Source organism: Phyllopteryx taeniolatus, chromosome 1 (assembly GCF_024500385.1).
Source record: "Phyllopteryx taeniolatus isolate TA_2022b chromosome 1, UOR_Ptae_1.2, whole genome shotgun sequence".
NCBI lineage: Eukaryota > Metazoa > Chordata > Actinopteri > Syngnathiformes > Syngnathidae > Phyllopteryx > Phyllopteryx taeniolatus.
Genome location: NC_084502.1, coordinates 41,899,337 through 41,915,045, shown reverse-complemented (window position 1 = coordinate 41,915,045; position 15,709 = coordinate 41,899,337). Strand labels below are relative to the sequence as shown.

General features: G+C 44.2%; 1 protein-coding gene across 2 annotated transcripts in view; it reads left to right on the top strand.

Moving 5' to 3' along the window:
- Positions 1-946: 946 nt before the first annotated feature.
- LOC133488476 (microphthalmia-associated transcription factor-like) overlaps positions 947-15,709 on the top strand; it is a 66,983-nt gene continuing 52,220 nt past the window's right edge. The window contains exon 1 of one of the 2 annotated variants that reach the window (XM_061796372.1): positions 947-1,181. In XM_061796372.1, coding sequence (XP_061652356.1) covers positions 1,078-1,181 — 104 coding nt within the window. In that variant the 5' untranslated portion in view covers positions 947-1,077. The remainder of the gene's footprint in view (positions 1,182-15,709) is intronic. The other variant, XM_061796382.1, reaches the window with a different exon arrangement.

The window sequence follows — 15,709 nt, the reverse complement described above, 5'->3', positions numbered from 1 at the left end:
GTGTCCACGTCATATGGTTCAACTGCTTTCGTTTCTGTAGCAGAGGTGGCAAAAGTAGTTACTCACTGTCTAAGTTCATATAATTGTGTAAAAAACATAAAAAATATAATAATAATAATAATAATAAAATACTTTGGTCAAAGTAGAAGTACTGATTTAACTCATTTACTTCGGTAAAAGTAAAAAAAAATTACAGATGCAATTGCAAGAACAAAAGTAAAAATAAAAATAAAAAATGTTTGATTGTCAGTTTCATACATATAGGCTACTCGTTTTGAAAATTCTGGCTCATCCAGTTATTTATCTGTTTTAGACAATGACACAAGACATCAATTGGACTATACTCATCTGGATACACTGCTAGATATAACTGTGTCATCTGCAAATATATATATATATATATATATATATATATATATATATATATATATATATATATATAATATAATTCATTCATTCATCTTCCATTCTGCTTATCCTCACCGTGCTGGAGTCTATCCCATATATCTTCGGTCGAGAGGCGGGGTCTACCCTGAACTGGTCACCAGCCAATCGCAGGGCAGATAGAAACAAAAATAGGCTACTCGTTTTGATAACGTGAAAACCTATCTGCACAAAATAGTTTCCATCTTAATAATTTGGGAAGAATATTGAGAAGAAGAAAACAATTACATGTAGCTCTTGCATACGGGAGCTTCCGTAAAAACTAAACAAAAAAGTAAACAAATGTAGAAGATTTGAGCATTAAAGATAAATACGTTTACGTACATGTAAACAGACGTTTGGTACTCGGTGTTTTATAAAATATACAAACCTTAATGCAAAAATGTAAACCATCGAAGTGTACCCAATCGGATGCACGCTGACATTGACAGCCGCGGTGCATGACGGTCGTCGTAGTTCGTTGGCCCCTGACAGCGCCGGCAATGGGTTAGCGGCTCCGCGTTGAGGACTACATAGCTCCAAGTGCCGGACAAATGCAGTTCGCGGTGTCAGTGCTTCACAGGGTTGACGTACGGTGCCACAAGAAGCTGTTTTTACTAGTTCGCCGCCGCTAAAAGTTGATATTTTACAAGCATGCAGTCAGAATCGGGAATAGTTCCCGACTTCGATGATGGAGAGGACTTACAAGAGGAGCCCAAAACGTATTACGAGCTGAAGAGTCAGCCCTTGAAAAGCAGGTCAGTAGTTATTTGGCACGCTGAGGTGGTTTTGGTGTTTAGGTGATAATGAGGCCGCAGACCTCGTAAAGTGCTGTTCGGGGCGAGTTATGGGCTTCCCGCTGACCCAGAGTGCCTCTCATTGTTGATGTTTTTTTTTTCTGACCGCACGTTGTTATGCAACATTTGGGTGTTGTCTTGTTAACATCCACTTCAAATATTAGCTCGGGAAGAGCAGACAGGTCAGAGTGTATCGAGATGCTTTTCAGCCATAATATAGTATAACATAGCATAATATAATATAGCAAAATAAATGTATTTATATAGCGCATTTCATACACAAGGTAACTCAATGTGCTTTACATGATTAAAAGCATTTAAAAACAAAGAGAAAAAAATAAGAGAACAATTAAACCAGTATACAGTGCAAGAAATATCATTTAAAAGTGGAAATGGTCTAAAAAGCATGAGGAAAAAGAAGTTTTTAACCTGGACTTAAAAACATTCACACTTGGGGCTGACGTCACTTCTGTTGGCAACTTATTCCATTTGTGTGCAGCATAGTAGCTAAATGCTGCTTCATCATGTTTGCTTTGGACTCTATGCTTGACTTGAGTCTGTCGATCTCAGAGCCCTACTGGGTTTATATTCCATTAGCATTTCTTTCATATATTCAGGACTGAAACCATTTACTGATTTATAGACCAGTAGAAGAACTTGAAAATCTATTCTATAGATGACTGGGAGCCAGTGTAAAGACTTTAGAATTGGAGTCATATGCTCTGATAGCTGCAGCATTCTGAATGAGCTGCAGCTGTTTAATGGACTTTTGGGGGAGTCCAGTCAGAAGACCATTACAATAGTCAACTCTACTTGAGATAAAAGCATGGATGAGCATCTCCTGGGCTCTGGATATGTTCTTCAGATGGTAGAAGGCAGTTTTAGTAATTAATTTGATATGACTGTTGAAAGTCACACCAAGGTTTCAAACTTGGTCTTTGGTTTTTAAAGAGAGTGACTCCAGGTATTTACTAACAGCAATCCTCTTTTATTTATTGCCAAAAACAATTATCTCCGTTTTGTTGTGGTTTAATTGAAGAAAATTTTGGCTCATCCAGTTATTTATCGGTTTTAGACAATGACACAAGACATCAATTGAATTATAGTCATCTGGAGACACTGCTACAACCCCAATTCCAATGAAGTTGGGACGTTGGGTTAAACATAAATAAAAACAGAATACAATGATTTGCAAATCATGTTCAACCGATATTTAATTGAATACACTACAAAGACATTGGTTTTCTGAAGTGTTCCTGAGCCCATGTGGTGATATCCTTTACACATTGATGTCGGATTTTGATGCAGTGCCGCCTGAGGGATCGAAGGTTAAGGGCATTCAATGTTTCTTTTCGGCCTTGCCGCTTACATGCAGTGATTTCTCCAGATTCTCTGAACCTTTTGATGATATTATGGACCGTAGATGATGAAATCCCTAAATGCCTTGCAATTGTACGTTGAGGAATATTGTCTGTAAACTGTTCGACTATTTTCTCACACACCTGTTCACAAAGAGGTGAACCTTGCCCCATCTTTGCTTGTGAATGACTGAGAAATTCAGGAAAGCTCCTTTTATACCCAATCATGGCGCCCACCTGTTCCCAATTAGCCTGTTCACCTGTGGGATGTTCCAAACAGGTGTTTAATGAGCATTCCTCAACTTTCTCAGTCTTTTTTGCCACCTGTCCCAGCTTTTTTGGAACGTGTTGCAGCTATAAAATTCTAAGTTAATGATTATTTGCTAAAAACAATCAAGTTTATCAGTTTGAACATTAAATCTTGTCTTTGTAGTGTATTCAATTAAATATAGGTTGAACATGATTTGCAAATCATTGTATTCTGTTTTTATTTATGTTTAACACAACGTCCCAACTTCATTGGAATTGGGGTTGTAGATATAACTGTGTGTCATCTGCATATAATATATATATCCATCCATTTTCTGAGCCGCGTTTTCCTCACTAGGGTCGCAGGCGTTCTGGAGCCTATCCCAGCTATCTTCGGGCAGGAGGCGGGATATACCCTGAACTGGTTGCCAGCCAATCGCAGGGCACATATAAACAAACAACCATTCGCACTCACTTTCACACCTACGGGCAGTTTAGTCTCCAATTCATACATGTTTTTGGGATGTGGGAGGAAACCGGAGTGCCCGGAGAAAACCCACGCAGGCACGGGGAGAACATGCAAACACCGCACAGGCAGGGCCGGGGATTGAACCCCGGTCCTCAGAACTGTGAGGCAGACGCTCTAACCAGTCGCCCACCATGCCGCCATGGTAGGTTAATTGACAACTCTAAATTGCCCGTAGGTGTGAATGTGAGTGCAAATGGTTTGTTTGTTTATATGTGCCCTGCAATTGGCTGGCAACCAGTTCAGGGTGTACCCTGCCTCCTGCCCGATGATAGCTGGGATAGGCTCCAGAACGCCCGCGACCCTTGTGAGGAGAAGCGGCTCAGAAAATGGATGGATGGATGGATGGATGGATGGATAATATAATATAATATAATATAATATAATATAATATAATATAATATAATATAATATAATATAATATAATATGGCGGCACGGTGACCGACTGGTTAGAGCGTCAGCCTCACAGTTCTGAGGTGCGGGGTTCAATCCCCGTCCCCGACTGTGTGGAGTTTGCATGTTCTCCCCGTGCCTGCGTGGGTTTTCTCCGGGCACTCCGGTTTCCTCCCACATCCCAAAAACATGCATTAATTGGAGACTCTAAATTGCCCGTCGGCATGACTGTGAGTGCGAATGGTTGTTTGTTTCTATGTGCCCTGCGATTGGCTGGCAACCAGTTCAGGGTGTACCCCGCCTCCTGCCCGATGACAGCTGGGATAGGCTCCAGCACGCCCGCGACCTGAGTGAGGAGAAGCGGCTCAGAAAATGGATGGATGGATAATATAATATTGGGGGAGTGAAGTCATTCAACATTTTGGTGAAGTGTACTTTAGAGCAGTGTTCCCCAACCTTCTTTGCACCGCGGACCAGTTAGGAGTCAGGATTTTTCTCACGGACCGCCTGTGGTGGCCTGCGCGCATATACACATATATACATAAACACACACGCACACGCTTGCCTCGCTTCTGCTTCCTCCTTCGCCGTTTGTGGTCCGTCCACTGTGAGTGCGATGCAGGAGTGGGGGTCGGAGTTATTGTAGGCAGCCAGACCAGACTGCAGTTTCGTAGCTCCTCAATGAGAGTAGACTTTTAACTTCGTAAAAGTAGTTCTGCCTGCGTCGAGCAGCAAGCTACGATTCTATCTGCATCAAAGCGGACTTGGTGCGTGAGAGTTAACTGTTGCGATAAACCCGTATTTTAAAAGTAGGACTCCTGATATAGTGTTGTTTCGTTCACGAACGTTTCGTTCAAAAGAACAAGTCTTTTCAGTAAACGTAATGAGCTGAATTAGTTTATGAAATGATTTTGTTCTTTGAGCTTGCCGCCGTTAGCCAGCCCGCTTGGACCGGAAACGGAAGCGTTCTGTGCAGTCCCGACGTGTCAATTGAGACGCGCAGCTGTTGCGGCGGAGAAAATCCGGTCAATTTTCAAAATATAACACATTGACACGCGAATTGCAATACAACAGAAATTATATAAATTGGTCATTGTTTCTCTGCGGGCCGGTAACAAATGCCTCACGGCCCGGTACAGGTCCGCGGACCGGTGGTCGGGGACCACTGCTTTAGAGTGTTCGAAATGGCACCAAATGCAGTGTACAGTGAAAGCATTTGGAGTTCAATAATAACAGGGTTATAGCTTTACTCCCTAAAAATATTAAACAAAATAGCCTTGTCATTTAAAAGTTATGTCTTCTTATAGTTTCAGATCATTTTATAATCATGACAAAGGTCGTTTATGACGTGGATTGTCTGTCAGAATTCCTGACGTGGATTGTCTGTCAGAATTCCTTATAGTTGTTAATTTTATCATTATTGTTTATTTTAATTACATGAACCACATTACTTTGACAATTTGCCCATTTATAAATTATTATCACAAATGTAGCAAATTTCTGTTGTAACTCAGGACATGAAAAACATTCTCTATGCCGAGTGGCTAGAAAGTAGTTTCCAACTTTTGTACATTGATGCTCTCTAACCATCGACAAAAAGTGATCTATTATTATGTGGCGTGATTTGACCATACAAGTGCGAGACTAAATACCGAAAATCCTCAAGTAATTGACAACTACCAGAAAAGGTTTGTGATTTTGCCACAAAATTGTGGCAATGCACATTTTTCTATTAGAACAGGCTATTGTCTGACTAAATGAAGGTCCTTCCCTGACTTCAGCATGGTCACTTGGCCACAAGATGGCCCCGAAGCAACATTTCTGTTTCAGACATGGCTTTGGCCCAAGCACTAAAACAGCAAATACTGTATGTGAGTTTTTTGGCAAATAACACAGGAGCGGTTCCCACACCCCAGAAATCAGCGACTAGCCAAAATATGCGAATGATGAACTGCAAATATTTGGGCGTTCACTATTTCCTGTATCTCTTTTTTGCATATGGATGTGTTCCTCAAAACAATGCCCATAAAGGTGTGATTTTCCCCCACAATACAAAACAGTTCCCACTTCACAGGTGTGTTAATATGTCTGTGACATGCTTTCGTCAAAATATCCCAAGGAACAAAACGTCGAGCACGCTTCACCCGTTAGGCCAACCCTTCTGAAATGTAGCCTGTTTTGAAGGGGAAGTCCTGTTTCTTAGAAATGAGGGACCGTTAACACTGCTTTTCAGCATACACATGATCAAACACAAATGCCCCCCACCCATAATTTCACAGAGCATTCAAGTATGTGCCACTTATTAGTAGCTAATGCTCCCCGGGCACTTCAGCTGCCCCCTGCTCCAGTGTGTTCCACTAACATGTGTATGTGTTCACTGTGATGGGTTAAATGCAGAGAACAAATTTCGTGTGCATGCATGCATGTTCATGACAATAAAAGATGATTCTTCTTCTTCTTCTAATCAATCAATCAATCAATCAATCGATCGATTGATCAAGCAAGCAAGCAAGCGAAATGTATTTGTAAATAAATATGCAGCACAACCGGTTCAGGGTGTACATTAAATCTTCTTCTTTTCCTTTCGGCTTGTCCGTTTAGGGGTCGCCACAGCACGTCATCCTTTTCCATGTCAGCCTATCTCCTGCATCCTCCTCTCTAACACCAACTGCCCTCATGTTTTCCCTCACGACATCCATCAACCTTCTCTTTGGTCTTCCTCTAGCTCTCTCGCCTGGCAGCTCCATCCTCATCATCCTTCTACCACTATACTCACTATTGCCTCCACAGGAATGTCATCAGGACCAACTGCCTTTCCATTTTTCATCCTCTTTAATGCCTTTCTAGCTTCCCCCTTATTCATCATTGCCACTTCCTGGTCCACCACACTTGCCTCTTCTACTCTCCCTTCTCTCTCATTTTCCTCATTCATCAACTCCTCGAAGTATTCTTTCCATCTATCTAGCACACTACTGGCACCAGTCAACGTATTTCCATCTCTATCCTTAATCACGCTAACCAGCTACACATCCTTCCCATCTCTATCCCTCTGTCTGGCCAACCTGTACAGATCCTTTTCTCCTTCTTTAGTGTCCAACCTGCCATACATGTCATCATATGCCTCTTGTTTGGCCTTTGCCACCTCTACCTTTGCCCTATGTCCCATCTCAACGTATTCCTTTCACCTCTCCTCAGTCCTCTCAGTGTCCCACTTCTTATTAGCTAACCTTTTTCCTTGTCTGATTTCCTCTACTGTGAGGTTCCACCACCAAGTCTCCTTCTCTCACTTCCTGCCGGAAGATACACCAAGTACCCTCGTGCTTGCCTCTCTGATCACCTTAGCTGTAGTGGTCCAGTCTTCTGGAAGCTCCTCCTGTCCACCAAGAGCCTGTCTCACCTCTTCCTGAAAAGCTGCACAACACTCGTCCTGTCTCAGCTTCCACCACATGGTTCTCTGTTCTGCCTTTGTCTTCCTAATCTTCCTCCCCACCACCAGAGTCATCTTACACACCACCATCCTATGCTGTCTAGCCACACTCTCCCCTACTACAACCTTACAGTCGGTAACCTCCTTCAGATTACATCGTCTGCACAAGATGTAATCCACCTGCGTGCTTCTACCTCCACTCTTGCAGGTCACCCTATGTTCCTGCCTCTTCTGGAAAAAAGTGTTCACTACATCCATTTGCATCCTTTTTCCAAAGTCTACCACCATCTGTCTCTCCAAATTCCTTTCCTGGATGCCGTACTTACCCATCACTTCTTCATCACACCTATTTCCTTCACCAACATGTCCATTACAATCTGCACCAATTGCGACTCTTTCTCTGTCTGGGATGCTCAAACTACTTCGTCTAGCTCCTTCCAGCATTTCTCTTTCACCTCTAGGTCACATCCTACCTGTGGGGCATAGCCATTAATCACATTGTACATAACACCCTCAATTTCAAGTTTCAGCCTCATCACTCGATCTGATACTCTTTTCACCTCCAAGACATTCTTAGCCAACTCTTCTTTTAAAATAACCCCGACTCCATTTCTCTTCCCATCTACACCATGGTAAAATAATTTAAACCCTGCCCCTAAACTTCTAGCCTTACTGCCTTTCCACCTGGTCTCCTGGACACACAATATATCAACCTTTCTCCTTATCATCATGTCAACCAACTCCCGTGATTTTCCTGTCATAGTCCCAACATTCAAAGTTCCCAGATTCAGTTCTAGGCTCTGTGCTTTCCGCTTCTCTTTCTGCCAAAGAACCCGCTTTCCACCTCTTCTTCTTCAACTTCGACCCACAGTAGCTAAATTTCCACCGGCGCGCTGCCGGTGACGGAAGTTGTTAACCCGGGCCACGATCGATCCGGTATGGAATTCTTTGGATGAACGCTCATATTTGTTTGACAAAGGTTTAAGCCGAATGCCCTTCCTGACGCAACCCTCTGCATTTATCCGGGCTTGTGACCGGCCTACAGTTTGCACTGGCTTGTGCCCCCCATAGGGCTGCATTAATGAACATTACGGATTAACGTCTTTATTACAGCAACAGTTCCACATTGCATTAAAGCGCTGTACATTAAACAAAGTATTTAAAAAAAAAACAAAAAAATCAAACCCGCTGGGTGCAAGCACACAGACACGCACACACATACAGGTTAAAAATAATATCGTAATGACCTAATAACCCGAGGCTGAGTACAGAACATCCAGATGAGGAAGCACCAGCTCAGGAAACCGTCTGCACCGGGACCAGACGTTAGGCCACCAGGATGGAGCCCCCGTTACAGCCGCGCAATGAGAGCCTGCGCCTATGGCTACTGGAGACCCCAAAAGGCGGGACCACCACCACTGCCCATCGCAACTCCCAGTGCAGAGGGTTCCCCCTAAGGCACAGGTGTCAAACTCAAGAGGTGTCAAACTCAAGGCCCGGGGGCCAGGTCCGGCCCGCCACTTGATTTTATGTGGCCCGCGAAGGCAAATCATGTGTCAATTTCCATGATTCTTTTTAAAATCTCCACCGAAATTTCAAATAGTCATATATCATAAATGATAATGTTGAGATACTGCAAGCATTTTTGTGTTACCAAACATCAACAATAGTTGAAAAACCCATTGCCCTTGATTTCTGATTCCAAAACTAGTTCATAAATTTCGTGTGTAAATGTGATGAGGCGATTAAAGATTTTTATGGTTTCACAGTCATAACGGCCCTCTGAGGGAAACCGTAACTACAATATGGCCCGCGACAAAAATGAGTTTGACACCCCTGCCCTAAGGAAACATTGGAAAAATATTACCAAGAAATATTAATCCAACCTAAAAATGTATTGACGAAATGGATAAAAACATAACATATACTTACATTTAGTATGGCTGGCGAATGACAATGAAAACTGAAATGACTGTTGGTTCCCCAGGCCTTTGCAGTGAGTAGAATTATGTTAATTATAAAATCTCAGTATTTATTTGCAGGGTTTCTAAATCCTGATTTGTTTTCATGTCAGTTATGTCAGACCAACATGGCTTCCGCCATTGTGGCACATTAACACTGTAGCTGTGATGTACTGCGTGCTTGGGAAACTTGCCGGGATGCCCATGTAATGACGGCAATGATGTCATGGACAACAGTGACGTCTTGCAGCAGAATGTTGTCTGCTTACCATTGTCACGGTCAGACGTGGTGAAGACAGAACCTCACTGTGTCCATACAGAGATCTTGGGATCACATGTTTGGGAGATTCATGCTTGTTTTGCGTCCCTTAATATCATCACATTTTGCTGCAGATTTGCAGTTTTTTACTTTTGTGTTTTTGTTTGTGTGTGGCTACAAATGCCAATCTCAAAGAAAAAACTACTCATCTGGGCTGTCATCACCTCTTCAGCATTTTTTAGAACTAATTTCTTCATTGTTGAAATGTGATTACTTTTTCTTGTTACATACTGTACACATAGAAACCAGTAGTGTGGCACTTTGCTGTTGGTAGACAAATGGTGGCATAGAATAGAAAACACAGCACAAGAAGGCTGCTCAGAGTCCAATTCGTCACAGATAATTTCATCTAATGTCATTTTATTTGGCTCATGTGAGACCACTTCCTCCTCGGATCACATGACACTGACCCAGCATGTGAACAGTCTAATGACTGTTGGGAGAGTTCATACAATAAGTTGGAATGCTCAACGACCTGCCAGATGTGCTGTAATGGATGCACGTTCTGGTTTCGCATTTTCTCCAGAAAGATCTTCTCAGATCATATCTTGTCACTCTCTCTTTATTAGTTTGAGTGACTGCTCCTGCTCCTCTGCACCAAGCCTTTGTGCTTAATATAGATGTGACAGTGCTGCTATGTAGTGTAAATAACATGTTTAAATTTAGCCATGAGTGTGTTATTTCTCAGTCACTAATGGTGTAGTGGTGCATTCGCCTGACTTTGGTGCAGGCAGTGTGGGTTCAGTTCCCACTCAGCTCAGTGTGAGTGGTTGTCCGTGTCTGTATGTGCCCTGCGACTAACTGGCGACCAGTTCAGGGTGTAGTCCGCCTTTGCCCAAAGTCAGCTGGGATAGGCTCCAGCACGCTGAACAGGATAAGTGGTATTGAGAATGAATGGATGGATGCATGTTATTTCTAAAAATCGCTGAGCCTGGGTGTGATTATTATTATTATTTTTTTAACATCCATATCACCTTCAAATACCAGCTCATGTCATTCTCTCTTATGCACAGGCTTACTTTCAGGTTTGGTTTTAATCAAATTCATACTATGATTTTTCCCAAGACTCTAAATCACCCGTAAGTGTAAATGTGAGTGTGAATGGTTGTTTGTCTACATGTTCCCTGCGATTGGCTGGGGACCAGTTCCGAGTGTACCCCGCCTCTCGCCCGAAGGTAGCTGGGATTGGATCCAGCACGCCCGCGAACCTACTGAGGATAGGCGGTATGGAAAAGGGATGGATGGATGACATGTATTAAACAGTCTTGCAAAGGGAGAGCTTTTGTCCTTTCCCACATCTACAAGACCATTTCCTGCCGAAATGTATTTCCGTTTACTGTAGATGGAAAAAGTAGTAAATTCAGTTCAAAAGCAGAATGATTAGTTCATATCTGGTGTGTAAGAGACTAATGTCTGCCTCTGCTACAGTGGGTGGCGCTCCTTTCAGTGTTTTAAACTTTTGTTAACATGCCCCAATGATCAAGAATTATAGAACCCTTTACACCCACCCCCTATTTCTTGTCTTGCTGAAATGAGCCCATTATGAGCACTTTATATACTGATGGCAAGTATGGCTTTACCTTGACAACCAGAGGCGGAGGCTGGGCATTCTAACTAGAGTGACTTCCACTTGCGGAAGCAAGCACAGAGTGTTTATATGTATATGACTGAACAAGGGCACCACAGTGGTTCACACAGTTCTGAGGTTTGGAGTTTGCATGTTCTCCCTGTGCTTGCGTGGGTTCCTTGAGGTATTCCGGCTTCCTTCTGCATTCCAAAAAACATGCATGTTAGGTTCAGTGAAGGCTCAAAATGATCCATATACAGTATGTGAACGTGAGTGTTAATTGTTTGTGCATAAGTGCCCTGTGATTGGCTAGCGAGCAGTCCAGGGTGTACCCTCGGCCAAAATTGAAAACGGATGACTGAATAACCTTTACATAGACAAGACCATTGAGAAAAGCAGACCGTCCAGCGCTTTAATGCAGACTCTTTACTTTTCACTGAACACTTGACGTTTTACCATTTTGAACAGGAATGAGGAATTTTAAACTGAAAGCTTTTTATATCCTAATTTGATCCGGCCCACTGCGCTCATTCAAGAAGTCAGAAATTCATTAAGTGTAACATTCAACCACTAAAACTGTCACGTACGTGGTTAGGGCGAAGGCGAGTAACGCAAGGCAAGAACATGGTGGACCCAATTGCAGGGAAGCAGGGAGGCAAGGCAGGAGTGTGGGAATCTCAAAATAATAATATTTAATCACAATGATAAAAACAACTGGCGACTATGACATGGCAAGACATGTGACAACGACATTGAACCGACAAGAACTGAAAGAAACCAGGGAACTAAATACAAACAAATTGACGAGACGAGGAACACCTGGACAAGACGAGTGGCTGGAGAGAGCTGATTGGTCGACACAAAGTAGACGAGAACAGGTGGACACAACAACCTAATGAGCACACGACAAACATGGAACACAGGGAAACATGGAACAAAACTAAACACACCCCAAACCAAAACACAGACCATGACAGTACCCCCCCTCTAAAGGAACGGATCCCAGACGTTCCCCAAACAACAACCAAAAAGTCACCAACCCAGGGTAGGCGGAAGGGGGCCTGGAGGAGGGTACAGAGTCCACCCCTCAGGTCAGTCTGGTGGCCATCCAGGCCACCCGAGGTGAAGTGCTTGGCTGAGCGGTTCAGGAGGTCGTCCAGGACGCCAAGCACCAGGGTCTTTACAGGGCCATTCAGGCGGACGGCCACGGTGCCGAACCCAATGATAATGCAGGGGCCAGGCAATAGGGTTGGGTGGCGGCCGCTGGACGAACGCCGCCGGAGCGGGGTAGGGTGGCGGCCGCTGGACGAGCGCCGCCGGAGCGGGGTCGGGTGGCGGCCGCTGGACGAGCGCCACCGGAGCGGGGTCGGGTGGCGGCCGCTGGACGAGCGCCGCCGGAGCGGGATCGGTTGGCGGCCGCTGGACGAGGAGCCGGAATGGGAGCCTGGTGCAGCTGCCGAGGAGCTGGAACGGGAGCCTGGCGCAGCTGCCGAGGAGCCGGAACGGGAGCCTGGCGCAGCTGCCGAGGAGCCGGAACGGGAGCCTGCCGCAGCTGCCGAGGAGCAGGAACGGGGCCTACAGTCGCTTCCTCAGCCTGCCGCCATTGAGGTTTGGGAGTAGAGGGTACGGGAGTGGAAGAGTGCACAAGGTCACGGGAAGGTGAACTAGGAAAAATGGCTGGTACTGAACATGGTGGCTTCGGGGCAGGTTTGACTAGACGTGACTTAATTGGAACCGTGGAACAACGTGTGGGAACAGGTGAAAAATTAAGTGACTTGTGAACAGGGGAAAAACAACGAGGGGGCAAAATTTGACCTTTACTTGGGCGCCTCCGTTGGCCACCATGTGGCGGTCCCGGGTAGATGGCCAAACGGGTGCCCAAGAAAAGGTCCGAGGGAAAGGATTTGGACTCACTGGGGTTGGAAACGGGGAGACGTGACAAAAACTGACGAGGACGGGATAAACTAGGGAAGGAACCAGAAAAATCTAAATCTGTGTCAGATTCAGAATCAGACAGGAGGTTAACTAAATCGGGGCCATCTTCACAATCAGAAAAATCAGAATCTAACGAAACATGTGGATGTAAAATAGTAGGGCATGGTGAATAACTAGGACAAGTGGGGGGACCCGATGAAAAGGACAGAAAAGACTGAACGATAGAGCTTACTGGAGGAGGGTAGGTATGGATGGCAGGCTGAGGACGGTGGGAGGCAGTTTGGTGGTGTCCAGGGTGACGCCATGTTCTTCCCGCTGGGTCCTGTTCTGGTCGGTTCATTCTGTCACGTACTTGGTTAGGACGAAGGCGAGGAACGCAAGGCAAGAACATGGTGGACCCAATTGCAGGGAAGCAGGGAGGCAAGGCAGGAGTGCGGGAATCTCAAAATAATATTTAATCACAATGATAAAAACAACTGGTGACTATGACATGGTGGACACAACAACCTAATGAGCACACGACAAACATGGAACACAGGGAAACATGGAACAAAACTAAACACAACCAAAACACAGACCATGACAAAAACTAATTTATGTGTCCAGGAATGCATTAAAATAGCTAGAATCTGACATTTTAATCTAAACTTATTAATGTGCTTGACAATTTGTTTCCAATGTTTTTTAAACAACTAATTTGGAAATTAATGGATGACAATAGCAGCACGGTGAATGACTGGTTAGAGCGTTTGGCTCACAGTTCTGAGGACCGGGGTTCAATCCCCAGCCCCGCCTGTGTGGAGTTTGCATGTTCTCCCCGTGCCTGCATGGGTTTTCTCTGGGCTCTCCGGTTTCCTCCCACATCCCAAAAACATGCATGGTAGGTTAATTGAAGTCTCTAAATTGCCCCAAGGTGTGAATGTGATGTGCGAGTGGTTGTTTGTTTGTGTATGCCCTGCGATTGGCTGGCAACCAGTTCAGGGTGTAGTCCGCCTCCTGCCCGATGATAGCTGGGATAGGCTCCAGCACTCCCGCGACCCTTGTGAGGATAATGGATGGATGGGTGGATGACAATAAATATAAAATAATTGAGGGCAGCTGTGGCATAAACCTGGCACTGGGTGATGTAGTCTATCTAATACAATGAGTGGGCAGAGCTACAGAGGAAGTTTACAGTGTAATGGGTGAAGAGGAACGGTGTATAGACTGTTCCTATATCGTCGATCACCATGTGATAGAAAATCCAGCTTGTCCCTCAGAATTCCAGGCCGGATGCGATTGAAAACACTGGAGGTATCAAAGAACATGATCCTTGCAGTGCACCCAGCCTTCTCAAAGTGAAAAAGGGAGATTGGTGGAGGAGGAAGATGACTTCTACTTCAATACCAGACGGGTAGACAAACCGCGGCAAGACTGGTGATGGTCTCACCAGGTGGCGGACATTGTTCTGAACCAGCCCTGGCAGTGTCTTCATCAGATGTGATGTTGGCTTCCCTTGCCTGTGGCTGTTGAGGTCTAGGATGCAGTGTTTTGAGCACCGGCACCGCAAAAGGGGTCTTCCACACCTGTGGTACTCTCCCCAGCATAATCTTCAACATTTAAGATGATCTAATGTTGGAATATCCGGGAATTACCCTGTGAATGATCTCGGAAGCTAAGCAGGGTCAGTCCTGGCTAGTACTTGGATGGGAGACCACTTTGCAATACCAGGTGCTGGGGTTGGGCAGTAGGCCAATCACCTGCTCCCGTAAAAACTACGGATTAATGAATTGGCAATTGCGGCCTAATGTGCCTCATGGCACTGAGAGCTCTGGAAAAAAAAAGTTAGCATAAGCCTTCAATAACCTAGTTGGCATAAGAATATACTGTTTGGGTAACCTTGGTAAACTATTTTCTTTAGTTTTGAAGGAAATCAATGCACTGATAAATATTGGCTAATACTGTAGGGTTGGATATTTAAATGCAATTATATCAAGGCGTAACAATGGATCTTTTTCCTTAAATTGTCCAATCTGAAAATCAACCTACAGTACAGTATTTATAATTTATAATTTATTTGATCTAAATGAAGGCAAATGATATGATTGCCTTTGAAAGCACTTGGAAAATGATCACGAACTGTTAATAACAAACAAAGCTGTTGTCCTTGTAAAAGGGGACACGGATAACGGATATGTATACGGATAACGTGCCAATTTCTTTGCTGATGCGTTACATCCTCATTCTAACAGTCATGAAGCCTCAAGGAGTGACTCATGTGGTTTGAAGCGTGTCCATCCTTGGATGCTCCTTCTCGAGTAAAAGCGTAGCGAGAAATGGCAGAAAGCTTTCCCCATGAAACAACCCATGGAAACTATGAAGTGCACGGTGGAACTCAGTTACAGGATTGGGACGTGGCACATTGAAGGCTGCCAGGTCTTCCTGCAAATAGGCAAATGAATCTTGCTATTTCTTTATAAGGCTTCAACAGTTTATTCTTTATGATCATTTATTAAGAAGGATCAGTGGACTGGATCAATAATATTACCATATTTGCACGTTTACAGTACTTCAGTAAGTCACTATTTATTGAGTTTGCCATGATAGTCCTGTCCAGTCCTTTGGTAAACACACAGCTTCTCCCTACAGCTGTTTAGTCTTATCTATTTCCAACAGCAGGTTGTAGAGTGCATACCATTTTTTTTACACTGCATTGCTACTATGAGCAAGGCCATTAAAACTTAATATTCATACTATATTTCACACTAATGCTT